We start from the raw sequence: 17929 nt of genomic DNA on the forward strand, positions 1-17929 counted from the left end.
CATAGCTGAATGGAGCATCAATTATGTCTCATCCATATGATTCATTCATCCAAATGTTAGAAAATTAAAGCCACAATCTCATCTGAGTCTAAAACAAGCAATTAAACTGTCTTCATGTTACTAATGAAATACAGCCCAAACAGAATCTAAATAGCTTCACAAACATACTGAATAAATAAATAGGTTCAATTGCAGCCAATTCTTAAAAAAATGTTTTAGTAAAAGACAATATCCTTTAAAGGTCTGTTGTCCAAGATAGAAGCCACTAGACACAAGTGGCTATTCGGCACTTGAAATGCGGCCAGTCCCAATTCAGGTGTGCTGTGGTGTGAAGTGCAAACCAGATTTCAAAGACTTTGTATGAAAAAAGAATGTCATATATCTTATTAATAATTAAATACTGATTTACATTGAATCACTGTTGGCACTATTATGAATCACACTTGGCACTATTAAGTTAAAATATACTACCATAATACATTTTATCTTTTAAAATATTTTAATATGGCCACATAAAAATTTTAAATTATCAATGTGGCTCACATCCTACTTCTATTAAATAGCACTGCTCTAGTAGTCAACCCAATTTACCAACATCCTGGTGCATATACATGCTTGAAGTAGTGTGGTGTGAGGGAGAAGCTTTCTATTCAGATGAGCAGAAGAAACTCATTCCTGCTCAGCTATCTACTAGTTCAGAAATTTTGGGAAAATTGCTCATCTACAGCTGCAGCTGTAAAACAAATCTGTAAAATAGAGCTTTTGAAATGGGGTGTATTGAGGAGTAAAATTACATGTACTTGTCACATCATGTAATAGGCACTCAATAAATATCAATGGTTCCGTCTTCCCTCTTTATCTTAGATTTTTAAAGATCTGTATTTTTGCTTTATAAAATAGAAACAGTATGTACGCCAAAATTATTTATAATGTTACTACCTGGGGACAGCTATTGTTATTGTTTATTTGGGTGGATAACCTCTCAGTCTATTTTTTCTGTGGCTAAATGGCTGTAACACTTTCAGAGGGAAAGGGAAAAAAAAAAAGAGAACCCATGTTATGCAAGCTATTCTGTGGCCTGATTTTTAATTGCACAGCAAATTATTGCAACTACCGGTGTCATTAAAATTCTTTAATATAATTCTTAATGACTGTAGTATTCAATTGTGTGGATATATCATAATTGATGAAGCTATTTGTTGGCTCATTTTGAAGATTTTGCTATCACTTAAGAAAGAAAAACAATATTGAACACCCTTTAAGCCAACTATTTATTTCACTTCTATGATTATTTCCTTTAAGATTATTTCTAAAGAGACAAAGAGAATTTACACTTATAAAGATATTTGATGACATATTGCCCGATTGTCTTCCAAAAGTGTTTATTCACTAGTCCTGTATAAAAATGACCATTTCTTCCATATTTTTAAACTTGGATAAATTTGTGTTTTGGGCTTCCCTAGTGGCGCAGTGGTTAAGAATCTGCCTGCCAATGCAAGGGACATGGGTTCAAGCCCTGGCCCAGGAAGATCCCACATGCCGCAGAGCAACTAAGCCCGTGTGCCACAACTACTGAGCCTGCATTCTAGAGCCTGCAAGCCACAACTACTGAGCCCATGTGCCACAACTACTGAAGCCTGAGTGCCTAGAGCCCATGCTGCACAACAAGAAGCCATGACAATGAGAAGCCCACGCACCCCCACTCACCGCGAGAAAGCCCACGCACAGCAACGAAGACCCAACACAGCCAAAACTAAATAAATAAATAAATAAGAAAGATTCTTAAAAACTTCTTTTGTGTTTTAACATTTTATAGGTAAAAATCAGTATTTTAAAATTTTTCATTGCTTTGATGAGGAGAGAGGTTTTCAAAATTTTCTGTCATTTGTATTTAGAATTACCATCCAGAGTTCCATGGACTGTCACGAGGATATCAATTCACCTCCCAGCATCTGACCATAGAATCTTGCATCCCCACCCGTTACTGTAGTAGATGAACCATTCGTGCTTATTCCTCCACTTGTGCACTAAATCTTATTACTGGATTATTCTCATCAGCATCAAACATACTAATATTTGTCCCATTTTAAGCAAAAGACAAAACAACAACAACATAAAAGTCTAACCTTACTTTCTTGCTCTCCTTTGCAAAATAACTGCAAAAGAGTTATCTATGCTCATTGCCTTCAATTGTTTCCTCTCATTCATTTGAACCCAAACCAGTTGGGCATTTGTTCCCACTTCTTCAGTGAAAATGGTCACAAAGACCTCCATGTGGAGCCAGCAGTCAACCATCAGTCCTATTTTATTTGACCTAGCAACATTTACTCAGTGGGTCGCCCCTCCTCCTCACGGTGCTGCCCGCTACCTCTTCCCTTGCTTTCTGGGACAGCACACTCTTGGTTTTCTTTGTATCTCACAGACCTTCCCTCAGTGTCCTTTGTTGGTTACCCTTCTTCTTGCTGACAATGTAATGACAGCAGACCCAAGTGAAACAGGAGGAAAGGGGGCAGGGCACGACCTTTAAAAGAATGACATAGCCTTTAAGGATATGACATAAACTGGTTAGAACCAACTAGGTCCAAGATGTTGGAAGATTCGACTCCCGGTAGACCTTGAGCCTCATTATACACACACTGTAATGCATTAGCATATGCTAAATGACACACCCACAGGCACGATGACAGTTCTGAGGCTGACCATAAAAGGCCAAAAAGTGGGTGGTGGCCCAATTCCTGGAAATCCCTGCTGCTTCCCCAAAATAGTTGGCATAATCCTCCCACTTATTAGCCTATGAAATTACCCAGCCTGTAAAAACTAACCATCCCATATTCTGGGACTGCTCTCACCTTCTGAGACTGACAGCATTCTGTCTATGGAATGCGTAGCTCTCTAAATAAATTCACTTCTTACCTATCACTTTACTTCTCCCTGAATTCCTCCTGCACTGAGACATAAAGAACCTGAGCTTCATTAAGTCCTGAGACCAGGTGTGCAATCTCGATTGAAAGACCGTGGGTTTGAGTCCCAGCCCATGAATTCACGTCCCAATCCGAGTCTGGGCTGAGTGAAAGTCTCAGCCCGAGTGTTCAAGTCCCAGTCAGAGTTCTGGCTGTGTGCCAATCCGATCTGAGTTGTGTAGTTTCACAAGGAGCTGGCCTTTGATCCTCTCCTTTGTCCCTTGACACTCTTTTGGTGATCACATCCAGTGTCATGCTGGTGACTCACAAACATGTATCTCCAGCTCAGATTTCTCTCCTGAACTCCAAACTCATATTACTGACTGCCTTCAGAAAGTCTGTACTTGGACATCTGATAGCATCGAACTCAACATGCCCAAACCTGAATGCCTGATTTCCCCCTCTGCTTTGCTTACAATCTTCCCCAACTCAGTTGATGGTAACTTCATCCTTCCAGTTGCTCAACCACAAAATTTTGGACTATTCTGCTGCTTTCTTTTCCTCACATACCTTATTTTAAGTCTGTCAGCAGATGCTGTTGGCTCTACCTTTAAAATGTGTCCAGAAGCTGACTACTTCACACCATCTCCACTTCCTGAGGCAGGCCACCCCTATATCCCACCTGGGTTTAATAACTTTCTAAGGGTTCAGTCTTTTCTTGGCCCTCCTTTCCTCCATCTTAAACACAATAACTGCCGAAGTGATTCTGCTAAAACATAAGTTAGGTCTAGTTAGCACACTTCCTCACACTTCTGCTTCCAGTAGCTTCCCATATCACTCAGAGTAAAATCAGAAGTTTTATAAATGGCTACCAGGCTCTAAATGTCCCACCCTCACCCTTACTTCTTTGACCATACCTTCTATTCCTCTCCCCGTCTATCACTCTATTCCTGCCACACAAGCCTCTTGCCAGAAACGTGCCCACCTCAGTAAACACTGGCTAGAACACTCATACTGCAAATTTCTGCATGGCTAGCCCTCTCACCCCCTTCATGACTTTCCTTCACTGTCACTTCCTCAACCAGGACTATCCCCAAACTTCTATTCAAATTTGCAACCTGTTGGGACTTCCCTGGTGGTCCAGTGGTTAAGACTTCGCCTTCCAATGCGGGGGGTTGCAGGTTCCATCCCTGGTCGGGGTGCTAAGATCCCACAGGCCTGGTGGCCAAAAAACCAAAACATAAAACAGAAGCGGTATTGTAACAAATTCAATAAGGACTTTAAAAATGGTCCACATGCAAAGAGAATCAAAAAAACACTGCAGTTTGTCCCCTCCCCCACAATCCTAGCAACTTCTCTTTTCCTCTAATCTCTATTGTTCCATAGCACTTATCACCTTCTAATATACTACCGTGGATAATTTACTTACCTAGGGTGTTTATAGTTTGTTGTGCGTCTCCAACCTGCCTCATGAGTACAGGGGTTTTTGTTTATTTTATGCCAGTAATTGTTCAACAAATATTTGCAGAAAATATATATGATAAGTCACTTCTTCCTCTCTTTTGTCCCTTTTCTCTTCTGGCTGTTCAACAATCAATTAATTTTGCAAAGTGTTTTTATATGTTAGAGATTTTAATTTTTTGTGCCTGATATTTGCCAACGTTTCCTATTTGTCATTTGTTTTTTACCCTTATTTTTTCCTTAAAAAATTCCTTGTTTTTAGAATAGACAGTATATTCACAGGTTTCAAAATTCAAAAGGTATAATAAAAGGGGGGAGTTACAATAAAAATTCTCTCTCACATTCCCCCCACCCAGGCATCTAGCTCCCATTCCCAAAGGCAACAAATGTTATCAATTTTCACATATTTTTTCAGACATATAAAAGCAAATATGTATCTGTATGTGTGTATGTGTTTTACTTTTTCCTGTTTTACACAATGTGTACTGTACATTGTATATAAGGCTTGCTTATTAACCTTATATCACACCTTAACCCTGACCCTTGGAAAGTGTTCCATATCAGTGAATGGTAAGTATTTACTTTTTTTTTTTTTTTTTTTTTTGCCACACTGCGTGGCTTGCATGATCTTAGTTTCCCGACCAGGGATTGAACCCAGGCCCCCGGCAGTGAAAGTGTGGAGCCCTAACCACTGCACTGCCAGGGACTTCCTTACATCTTTTTTTTTTTTAATCTGGAAAATAATACATTGTATGGTTGTACAATAATCTACAAAACTAGTTCCTATTGACATTAAGATTGTTTCCTCAGTCCTTAGCTACTACAATGAATAACTAAAAATAAGTCACTGTATATTCAAGTATACAGTTGACCTTTTGACAACATGGAAGATGGGTAGGGAGGGGAGGGTTAGGGGCACTGACCCTCAGCACAGTTGAAAATCTGGGGACTATGAACTTTACCAATCCTTCTCAGTTTTCCCTCCCTTTGGTGGGACAGGATGGCTGGAGTTGGGTATTTCCGTCCCCCACATGGAAGGCTAGTGCTGCTGGACCTGTGTATTTTCCCGCCCCCAGGTAGGTTAGGTTCTGATAAAACTGTAGCAGTTTGGGCTCCTATAAAATAGTTTCTCCTGAGGGCAGCCTTTGTTAAGAACAGAATGCTCTGGAGTATTTCCAAACGGTTCATTTTCCCCTCCCCCCTCAGAGGCATGAGGGGATTTTTCTCAGATATTCACTGTGGGTACCTGGTAGAACTTCTTGAGGTAAAACTCACAAAAGTGTGGTGACACCCCCCTTAACTAAGGCCCCCTAGAGTTTTTAGCTCTCAAAGTTGTCCACAACTCAGCTTCAAGCAATTCATCAATTACAGTCCAGGTGTTCCTACCCCAACACTGGTTCCCCTGAAGGTTTCTGCTAAATGAGTTTCTTCTCAGGTAATTTGTGATTCTCTGTATCACCTGTGTCTCCAGCTCTGGGGGCAGTGGTTTGCCCTGTGACCTAACTTCTCTGAGGTAGTTAAGAAGAGTTGTTGATTTTCCAGTTTGTTCAGCTTTCTACTCCTCATTAGAGCAGAGTGGCAAATTCTAAGCTCCTTACTTGCTGGACAGAAAACTGGAAGTCCCTTTGATTCTTTAAAGATTTAATACTTGCCTGAGGAAACATCCCGTTATATTTTATTAAATGTTTATGTCATTGCATTTATTTAATTTTTTTTCTTTACGATTTTCACTGCAGGTAATGTGTTTTTAAAAGGTCTTCTCCACTCCAAGATTATTTAATACTTGTTTTTATTTTTATCTAATTCTTTTATGATTATTTTCTTCTTCACATTTTAATGCACCTGGAGTTTATTGAGTCATATGGAAAAAGAGATCTAACTTTCTAATTCCCTGTTATTTAGTGCTGTCACATAAATAATCCCTCACAGTATAAAAATTTTACCTTTACAATAAATTATTACAGATACTTTCTGTTTTCTGTATTTCTATTTTGTTCCATTGATCTGCTACAGATGTATGAACTTCCTAATTTATTTTGATATTAAAATATATATTTATATTTGGCTGTGCAAGTTTTACCACTCCCCCACCCTAGTTATTCTTCATTTTGAAGAAGTTATTCTTCACTTTGGGTGATTTTACAAGCTTAATCTTCCTAATAACTTTTGGAATAATGTTGAACAATTCCTCAATTGCAATTGTACTAAATTGACAGATTAATTTCATGAGTCATGGATATTTTGAAATCAAATCAACTATTATATAAAATTAGGAATTTTATACTCAAACTGGTTTAAGACATTAATATAGACTAATTGCCCTTGAAAATTCAGCAGTGAGGTTGGCTTCCCACACAGTTCAAACAGGGTACCAGAACAGTTTCCCCATGATTGTCTGGGCCCTCTCCTCTCCTTGGGTGCTGTTGTCCTTCATTCACAAGATGGCTGCCAGCAGCAACCACAGCCATGTACTTTCCTGGTAGATCCACAGGGAAGAAAATGCACTACTCCTCACAAGTATCTAACAAAAGTTCTGAGCTTTGCCTAGATTTGGACCACCCTGAGCTAATTGTTGTGACCAGGGGGAATGAAGTTATGGTCTGGTGCACACTCCCAATCAGGGTCTACCTTTGGATCTGGGGTTGGAGTCATTCCAACCCAAACTGGCAAGCTGCTACAAAATAGGAGGAATTAAAATAAATATTGGGGATTAACCATGATGTTCACTGCCTTTAGCCCAATGAAAATTTCTCACAATTTAAAAATGTCCCCTAGATCTTTCAGCCTTCTTATGTTGTAGCAGTAGGCACCTATTTAAAATATGCACACACTCACTTGTGCAGGTGTACACTATATGTATACAATCTATGTGAATTCTCACAAGGCCTAATAACTAGAACCAAAAGGGGAAATGGCCTTATCAAAATAATGGCAGATACTGGCAAATGAGAGTCCAGTAAATATTACAATTGAATATATAATTCACTGCGCTAGTTAGAACAGTGCATTTACATGCCTTACTCCCCACTAGCCACAGATTTCTGATGCCCACCACCTCTATTTATTCAAAACAGCCCATTTAGTGGCGCAGTGGTTAAGAATCCGCTTGCCAATGCAGGGGACGCAGGTTCAATCCCTGGTCCGGGAAGATCCCACATGTTGTGGAGCAACTAAGCCTGTGTACCACAACTACTGAGCCTGTGCTCTACAGCCCGTGAGACACAACTACTGAGCCTGCACTCTAGGGCCCATGAGTCACAACTACTGAGTCTGCGCTCTAGAGCCCGCAAGTCACAACTACTGAGCCCACATGCCGCAACTACTGAAGCCCATGCACTGAGAGCCGCAACAAGAGAAGCCACCACAATGAGAAGCCTGCGCACCGCAACAAAGAGTAGCCACCACTCGCCACAACTAGAGAAAGCCCACATGCAGCAACGAAGACCCAATGCAGCCAAAAACTAAAATAAATTAATTTTTTAAAAAAAGAAATATAAGAAATACTAATACTTATCACATTCATCTTCTTTCATTTCAAAGGAAGAGCCTTTTACTTCTATTGCTAATTTACTATACAATATTCAATAGTTTTCCTTTCTTTTTAGGTATATATTCTTTGGGGAAATTTTTGAGGTCAATATAATAAAAAGCATATTTTCCTACAAAACATTTCCCAGAAACTTCATATACAGAACACTACATGAAGTAGGCTACTGATCTGACCCAGGGTGGCACTTCTGGGTTTGTTTATTAAATGAATTTTAATATAGAATTTACACTAGAGAAGATGGCCCTGCCGACACTGAATTTTAAGTCACTTAACATTATAGTTGTCATTCAGAAAAGGATTGTCATTCTCAGGATACAATCGAAAGTGCATTTTCTTATTGCTATTTGCAGCAACAAGGATGGGACCTAGAGAATACCATACTAAGTGAATTAAGTCAGAGAAAGATGAATATTATATACTATCACTTATATGTGGAATCTAAAAAATAATGCAAATGAATCTATATACAAAAAAGAAACAGACTCACAGACATAGAACACAAACTTATGGTTACCAAAGGGGAAAGGGAGGGACAGGGAGGGAAAAATTAGGAGTTTGGGATTAACTCATATAAACTACTACACATGAAATATATAAGCAACAAGGATTTACAGTATAGCACAGAGAACTATATTCAATATCTTGTAACAATCTATTATGGAAGATAATCTGAAAAAATATGTATATATATAACTGAGTTACTTTGCTGTATACCTGAAAATAACACAATATTGTAAATCCACTTTTTTTAACTTCAATTAAAAAAAAGTGCATTTTCTAAAAAAATATTTATGAAACATACTTTGTGATCACTATAGGGCAAAATCACAGTAGATTACAAGTAACATAATTCCATGGGTATATTTTCCATTGTAATCGATTTTTAGTACTGATTTGTAAATTTCCATTGAAGAAGAGCCTCACATCTTGAAATAAAAATTCATAGTTATCAAAAATTCACTTTTGAAAACTATTTCTTACCTGTGTAGTAAAGAGATAAATAAGAGGGATATTTTCAGCAAGTTTCAAACTTATAAAAATCTTTAAAACCATTATTTCAAGGAAATTACTTTGGAGAAAAAAAAAACCTCTCTATTCAACAAATAGTAAATCTAAACATTTATTGATAGTCTGTATTCCAATCACAAAGTATCTATGAAAACAGTAAACAGGAAGTATAGTGACCTCTAAAAAAGTAAAAATTTGGTGGCAAAAATTTAGATAATTCAAGTAGTTTTATTACCTGTATATATCTTCTAACTGCATATCAAAATCTTGAAGTCTCTTTTGATATTTCTCTGTAAAGTTACAGAATTCATTAAGGATTGAAAACTTCAAGTCAGGGTATGGACATTCCAAAGTTTCTAATTCCACGGGCATTTCACTAAGCAGGTTACTTCTTTCTTCTGAAGAATGATCAAGTGTCTGAAAAAAAATTGTATGATTATTTTATTTAATGTAAATGACAAATTGATAAATTACTACCTATATCGCACTTACTTTCAAACTCCAGTCTGAAAGATAATTTTCTATTTTCTGTTGCTCTAGCCTAAGTCTTTCATAGACGGCTTTCAATTGTTTCTTCACGAAGTCAACCTATAGGACATTAAGAACAAGTGGTATGCAAATTATTGATTTATCCAATATTTATATTTAAAGTCACAGGAATTTTTCTCAAAAGCCATTAAATGATGACAAATTAGATAAGGGAAAGTCCCTTTGAGGACCCATGGAAGAGGGTTCAAGAGATGCCATAGCCAAGCAGCGCCCATCAGACAAAGGAGCCTTAAAGGAGCTTCTAGACACATAACCCAAAAATGGGCTCAGTCATAGCCACTCTGCACTCATATTTGGATTTTGTTTGTGATGAAGCAGAAAGCTTTCCAGATTGCCTCTGCTTTAATCACCCCCTCCTTTCCTTGCATCCTTGCCTCTAATCCCCAGTTGGGCATGGATTTTTAATGTTTATTTTTAATTATTATTTATGAAAGCAATATGACAATACTACAGAATAACTGAAAAAGTAAGAAAAATCACCTAAAAGCCTACATCTAGGGCAACTATGATAATGGAACTTATGCTCTAGTCAGGGAAGATAGTCTTAAACTCATAAGAAGTAAGTAAGAAAATATCAGGAGGAGGTAAGTGAGGTAAAAACTGGCTGAGGTAATAGGGAGTGACTGGGTCTTCTCTCATACAGGTGGTCAGGACAGGCCTCTCGGAGGAGAGGACATTTAAGCTAAGACCAAAAAGACAAAAAGGGCCATGAGTAGGACAGAAGAAACAGCCAGTGCAAAGGCCTCGAGACAGGAAGGAGTCTGGCTTATGTGAGGAATAGGAAGAAGGCCAGCGTCGGTGGGACAAGGTCTAGTAGGAAAAAGAGGGTGTCACGTAGGAGGTGAGACTAAAGGAGGCGGATAGGGAGACGTACCGTGTGCTTGACGTACAGCGAGGCCAAACAATACCAAAATGTCAGAGTTTGGCGCAAAGAAAGGTTTATCGCAGGGCCATGCCAGGAGACGGGTGGCTCGTGCCTTAAAAAAACCCAAACTCCCCGAAGGCTTTCAGCAAAGCCCTGTTACAGGAAAGGTGAGAGAAGGGTGTGGTTAGTTGTTGCAAACTTCTTGGTGTCAGATCCTTTGTTCTTGAGGCCAGGTCGTGGTCAGGTCATGATGTTCCTGTAAACCTCCACCAAAACAAAATGTTACTCTGTTCTACAAGAAAGGGCAAGGTCCCAAGGCTCAACTTTCGCCCTCCGAGGTCCAGGCCCAGGCTAAGAGGAAACTTACCAGACCTAGGAACATTGGTCCAGCACCCGTCTGGGTCCTCCAGCCAGTGCCCAGGACCGGCTGAGGAGGCAGATCTCAGCGGGCAGTGCCCTCAGGTCCGGGTCCCCAGACCCTGCCCAACCGACATCACTGAGGGAGCAAGACGCCCAGGACCCAGCCGGCCCTCAGGTCGCCCAAACAGGGCCGGGACTCACGGACTGCGACCATGGAGACCGCTGCCGCCATTAGGTCTCAGAGGTAGGAATGGAGGAGAGGTTTGCGGCTGCTTCAAGGCCTGGGCCCGGCCAGTGGGCGGCCGTGGCAGGGGCTCTGGAGCTCCGCAGACGACAGCTGTCCCGGGGCGCCCCCCAGCTCACCGTTGGCCCATGGCCAATAGGCCTGGAGGGTCCGGGGGAGAAGGCTGCGACCCGCCTCTCACCACATTCTCTGCCGCGAGGACCACCATAAAGCTGACTGGTGCCGGAGCGGGACCTCCAGCCGCAGCGCTAAGGGTCGCTCGCTCGTGGTCACGTGCTAACGGTTTCGCGCTAACGATCTCTCGATAAGTCAGTGCTAACGGCTGCGCACCCGCCCCGCCCCTATCGTAGGAGGAATTGTGGGCCGGTAGGAGCCCTGAAGGGATTTCCCAGGGGGGTAACTTGATCCCTGGAAGAAGGGGCAAGAATGAAAGCGGGTAGGCCAGTTACGAGGTCATCAAAACATTCTCAGTGAGAAATTAGCGTGTTTGGACAGATTCAGGGATATGTTTAAGATACCGAGTAGATAGAATTTGCTATACCTTCTATTTATATACATAAGACGTACATGTTTCTTATCTCCAACTCTTCCAATTGGGTAAAAATAAAATATTACATTATTAAAAGTAAAGGAAATATACTGACCTCTTCCAGTACTTTCACGGAGTTAGAGTCACTGTGCGAGTGTGAATGCTGTGAAATGTGATGCTGTCTGTATTTTAGATCTGCTCTCAATTGCTGAAGAGGATTTATTACATTTTTAAGATATGTGCACCATTGTTCTGATAACTCTTGTTCTATGGTGAAACAAAATTAAATCAAAGCAACACATTATTATTTTAAGTTTCTTCAAGAACAGGTCATTAGATGCAGATTATTTTTGGATTCCTTTAGAAAAAAGCAAACAGCAGTATTAAAAGAACATGAAGTGTGTGGCCCACTTTCATCTTCAAAACAAAGCTCCCCTTTAAATGTGGAACCAAAAAAAAAAAAAGAAAAAAAAAAACCTACCGAAATTCCTAAGGTCAGAAAGACATTCATTTCCAATGTTCTCTTCATTGAGTAAGGATTTTATTTCAGATTCGATTTTACATCTGAAATAGACATTATCTCAATCAATTATTTTACAATCATAAACATATATATAGGTTTAAAAAATAACTAACAGTAGAAACACTCAATCTAATGTGGTTTTATTCACCTGTTCACTAATTCAGACCACATACTAAATTCCTAACATGGATTAGGTACTTGCCAGGACACTGAGATAGTCAGAAGCATAGGTGAATACTCCAGGAGAAGTAACAGCGTGAGCAAGGCAAGGGCGGGGTACATCCTGGCACTATTTTGGGTGGAGAGAGCTCTGGGCACTGGGAAGCTGCTGAGGGATATTAAGCTGACCATGCCAGCTCAGATCTGTGTTTTGGAAAGATTTCCAAGGCAGCAAGATGGAGGATGGGCTAGAAGGAGGGTGAACAATAAAAGTGGAAGATGAAGAGGAGGGGATCAGGCAAACCTGGATCAACAAGGAGGTTATTTAAAAAGTTCAGAGATGAGGAGGTCCTGACCTAGGGAAATGGGAGTAAAAGTATATGTTTTATATACCCAAAACATAATAAATCTCAATAATATTTTACTATATTATTTAAATATACTCATTTTAGAGTAAAACTATAACCAGCTCTAAATGGACATCTAAAAATATTGCAGTCTATCCCTTATTTATGGCAGGTTTAATAAAATCATAAAAAAGTTTTGATTTATTATGACTGTTAAGATACAATATTTTAAATGGTATAAAATAAGAAAATAGCAACAATTACAACACTAATACGATGGTTATTTTTATTTCTGCATATAAGTTTCTAACCCTTGTCTACATGCATGAATATTTTAACTAGTTGTAATTATGGCATATTTACCATTTTATATTAGGGTCTTTTTTTTTTACTTACTTTAAGATATTTCTAAATAATTTTCATAATTATCATTTATTTTAGTGGCTGCACAGTATTTTATATTACATATGTGCCATCATCTGCTAAGCCAATTCACAAATGTGGGACAGGGTTTTGTTTATACATATAAAGGAGAGGTCCTATTGTAGATGACACTTACTGTCTATTTTTCTAGCATGTGGTCTTAGTCAAAGGGTTTTTTTTTAAATTTTATGTATTTTATTTTTGGCTGCGTTGGGTCTTCGTTGCTGCACGCAGGCTTTCTCTAGTTTTGGTGAGTGGGGGCTACTCTTTGTTGCGGTGCACGGGCTTCTCATTGTGGTGGCTTCTCTTGTGGCAGAGCAGGGGCTGTAGGTGCGTGGGCTTCAGTAGTTGTGGCATGCAGGCTCAGTAGTTGTGGCTCTTGGGCTGTAGAGCACAGGCTCAGTAGTTGTGGCACACGGGCTTAGTTGCTCCATGGCATGTGGGATCTTCCTGGAGCAGGGCTCGAACCCGTGTCCCCTACATTGGCAGGTGGATTCTCAACCACTGCACCACCAGGGAAGTCCCAGTCAAAGGTATTTTTAAGATTACATTTGAAAGTGTTATATGGAGAATAAGTGCATAATAGTGGAGTAAACCCACAAGTTATTTCATAATGGATTTTTAAAAACAAAAATATAGCACTTTAAACCATTTAGCTCAGCCCTCTTATATTTTCAGCATCTAGAATGCCATAGCAGAACATAAAAACCAACAGGAGAAGTGGATTTGTTCATATAGGAGATCAACCTGCTACTGTGCATATAATAATTCTAGTAAGCTCCATCCTGGCTTTGTAGATTAACAACCCTGAACCATCAGACAAGACCAGCCTATTTCTATAATTGTCCTAATTGCCTAACAAAATCCAGGAGCAAGTACTACAAGACTCTGGGACTAGCTTGTGAATGCAGGCTAACGTTCCCAAATTGTGTCCTGTAAAACAGAAACATCAATAAGATGCTAGGAAAGACTGGGAAATGGTGAACTAAACAATTCAGACAAGTTTCCATAGTGCAGGATTTCTCAGAAACTTGATTATGCTAAAGTGCATTGAGGTTCTCCAAAAAGGGGATGAAATATGAAGTATTTTCCTAATTTTTAGGATGATGAAATTCATTATTCTCCATGGAGTATCTTGAAGAATATTTCTGTTTTGTAGAATATGATTTAGGAAATATAGGTAAAAACTGCGATGCACTCAAGAGCATTAAAATGATAAACTCTGGGGAGGAAAACCCTGCCTGTTCACTGACATGTAACTCAGTCCCAGGTGTTCACCAAGTCGGAACTCTGCAGCACAGACAACTGTCTCCACATCTGAATAGGGGACAAATGTAAGGCAACATTCCACATCCAGATCTGCCAACTTAAGTACCTCCTACTGTTACTTGGCCTGTCCTCTGGTACCACTGAATCTGATGATACTACAAAAATTCTCCTGAGATTTTGTGTGACTGTTTGCCTAGATGATATATTAATCTACTTCCTAGATATGCCCAGTGGCAATGCAACCACCTGCCTGGTGAGGACATTTTTGAACTCTCAGGACTCTACTTTCATACAGGTCCTCGTCCTCCCAGGATGCTGCCAAAGTTCTAGGTGTAGTAAAATCAGTCTCCTCAGAACATCAAAAATTACCCAGAGCTTCCTAGGATTTCTAGGGTACACTTAGTTACCAATTTCGGCAGAACAAGGAAAACATAGGGCACTGGAGACTGGTAGAATCAAAAGCCATTTATGCAAACAATAAGCAAAGGGGCATGGATTGTGAAAGGCAGAGTAAGAGAGGATGTTAAAGTTCCTTAGTGGAACTAACAGCCAGGAGATCAGCAGAAAATTAGGGCACCAGAGCAGGCTGAAGGCCAGAGCTCTATCCCTCCAATAAGGAAGGAACTCAGCAGTTCAGACAGCTTGGTACCTCAGACTAGGTATTTGATCTGCTTCTCTCTCTTTTAAGAGTCTGTCCCAAGCTGTGTACCACAGAGGGCAGAGAGGGAAATCTCACAACTGCTGGCTAAGGAATGAATCAGAGTGAATTCTCAGATGGCCTGAGTCACACAGTTATGAATAATGGCCTCAATTTCATCTTTAAAGACACTTTTCCAGACAATATTTAATTGTTGTTGGTAAAGCTCCATGATATATTCTGTATAAAGGTGATACTTTTAAAATAATGCTTTAAAACTGAAATTGTAAGAGACCACATATATTTCTAACAGAAACTACAGTAAAAGTAGTAAAACTTACAAATAAATCCCTCAAACTTTATTAGTCAAAAGTTCTTATTAAAATAATAATTGTAATTCTTTACCACATGGCCAATATAAATAACTTCCTCTTTAATTTCAAAATCAGTCACTCTGAAACAAGGAAGAAAGTGCTCCTGGCAAAGTGTATCAAGGTCTTCAAGAGGTATAGTGTGGAAAGCATAGTAAATAGTAAATATAATTTTATACATTTAAATATTAAATTCTATAAATTTAAATATAAAATGTAATTTTATATCTTGAAATTTTAATTGTCTAGTTTTCTTATGACAGATTTTAAAGAATTAAGGTTTGGCAAATCTTTTTTTTTTTTTCTAGTAAGCCTAGACCATTTAGATCTCAGGTGATGTGAATGGAACCCTATGGAAAAAAGAAAAAGCTGCTCAGCTCCAAGGTCAGCGAGCACAGGAGTTAAAGGCAAGTGATTCAATACCACCTCCACAAAATCTAGCTGGTTTACCTTATGCAAATAATTTTAATCCTCTGAACCTCAAGGTTCTCATCTGTAAAATGAGGATAACAATGATACCTACTCCGTAGGGTCACTGTAAGGATTAAATGAAACAAAGCATGTAAAGTACTTAACATACGATGGCATACACTAAGTTACCCAGCGAAAGTCAGATGTCATTGGAGGCCCTTACCTGCTGGGGACCTGAAATTCGCAGATGGGAGTCTCTTATGGTGATGCATAAGAATATTTTACTTTCCATCTTTTATTAAAAAGGAATGTAGATTTTAAAGATTGAGAGACACTGATAGAATTTAAACTCCTGATTTTCTGGTGGTCCCTAAATTCTCGAACTTTCTAGCCATTTCTTGAACTTTCCTCCTATCACTAATAGTTTTTAATTTCACTGAATACACATTGTAATTAGCCTACATTCTAGAATAACACAGAAAGTTATCTTGGAATTCTTCCTTTTTGTCCAAGTTTCAACGCTTACAAGTTTCAAGACATAACGTTATTACTTGAATATTCCTCATTTTCATCGCCTTTGTGTCATTCCAGGTCAGCCAAAAGAATTACTTTCCATAATGAAATCTATATGCCTCCTTTATCTCACTCAAGAACAAGGTATATACACAGTAAGAAGGGTGTGGAACAGCCAAGATAAAAAACTTTCTCCAGCATCCTTACATTTGAGCCTGCATCAGTGAGCACAATAATTAAAACCTCCTAATGGCTTTTGTTTTTATCATATTTCAATTATGCAAATCTAAAAAAAAATTTCCAATGGGCTCAAAAGTTCTCTCTGTAAAAGGTGACATTTTGAGAGATAAAATGGGCCTGATTTGTTTCTATAGTGGAAGTATGAATGACAAAGTCTATATAATTTTGTTTTTCTCTGTTTTAAGTTATGTAATGATGTAAAACTATTTCCAATCATGAGTCTTTTATGTCACATTTAGGAATTACTTGCCAGAATAGGAAACTCCTATCAATATGAAAAGCACCCATGTCAAAAGTGAAGTTAATAGTATTTGGAAATTTAGCTTAGAATGAGACCACAAAATTATCTATTTTTATATAAAATATATGCTTACAAGCATATATTTTAAAAAGCATACTTTATAAATACCACCATAATTAAAACTAATATATATGCCTTAAAAGGAGGGGAAACACATCTGCCTTCACTTTCTGGTTGACCTTTGAAAAAAAATTTATTTCTCAAAGATAACATTTAAGATCAAGTATAAAATCATTATTTTGTTTTAATTCATCTTGAAGTGACTGTTGGAAATAATAGTAAAAGTGAAAAATCCAAACTGAACAAGTTAGTCATGATGCCGTTACATTTAGAAATCACTCAACTTGAATCCCTTAGTTTATTCATTTACTGAAAGCATTTAATCTGTCTCTTTCTATGTATCCTACATAAAGATGAATATGATGGGATGCTTGTCCTTGAGAAGTTTATCACTTCATAAGAAGACAAATATGTAAGCAAAACATTATAGTCCAAAGTACTAAGTATAATATAAATAAATACATGTATGAATGGGAGTGCAGAAGAGTAAGTGGTTAGCAGACATAAAAGATTATCTCTTTCTTTTTTTCCTAAGGAAAGGAAAAGCCATATTAATATATTCACTGGATTCCAAATTAAACTGAGGAAATGAAATTTTGATTATAATAGTTTAATTAATATGGAAATTTACAGAACATCTACCTAGGTAAGTGCATCTCAGTAATTCCTGCGTGTTCTTTTTTTTTTTTTTTTTTTTGTGCGGTACGCGGGCCTCTCACTGCTGTGGCCTCTCCCGTTGCGGAGCACAAGCTTCGGACACACAGGCCCAGCGGCCATGGCTCACGGGCCCAGCCGCTCCGCGGCATGTGGGGTCTTCCCGAACCGGGGCACGAACCCGTGTCCCCCTCATCGGCAGGCGGACTCTCAACCACTGCGCCACCAGGGAAGCCCCCTGCGTGTTCTTAATTGAGATTTCCCTCAGTTCTTACCTGACTTCATTTAGCCTTTGGTGTTCTTTCCACCACACTTGCTTGTGTTGCTTTATTAGTGTCTGCTCTTTAGATATCTTTGAAGTCTGCACTGCTTTTCTGATCTAGATTTAAAGGGAAAAAAAGAGGAGCAATTTCCATGTCTTTTAAGTGTTTTCCACAATAAAAATGTTTAATCTGTAATTTCTAAGTTAAATACTTATTCTTTTTCAATCCTATTCGTGCATTTTCTAACATTAGCACCTTTCTAAAGAAAGGTGAAGTAATTCTATTTTCCATA

The 17929-nt window shown here is 38.8% G+C and overlaps 1 protein-coding gene across 1 annotated transcript in view; it reads right to left on the reverse strand.

The window, feature by feature from the left end:
- The window catches only part of CCDC148 (coiled-coil domain containing 148), a gene marked incomplete at its 5' end in the record, with an annotated part of 281923 nt that overhangs the window by 157815 nt on the left and 106179 nt on the right, over positions 1-17929 (reverse strand). Inside the window, 5 exon segments of the mRNA XM_082630314.1 lie at positions 9155-9336; positions 9412-9507; positions 11582-11733; positions 11948-12030; positions 17650-17753. Of these exon segments, the coding sequence (XP_082486440.1) occupies positions 9155-9336; positions 9412-9507; positions 11582-11733; positions 11948-12030; positions 17650-17753 (617 nt within the window).

The sequence above is a fragment of the Mesoplodon mirus genome (assembly GCF_964341445.2).
Source record: "Mesoplodon mirus genome assembly, chromosome: 8".
NCBI lineage: Eukaryota > Metazoa > Chordata > Mammalia > Artiodactyla > Ziphiidae > Mesoplodon > Mesoplodon mirus.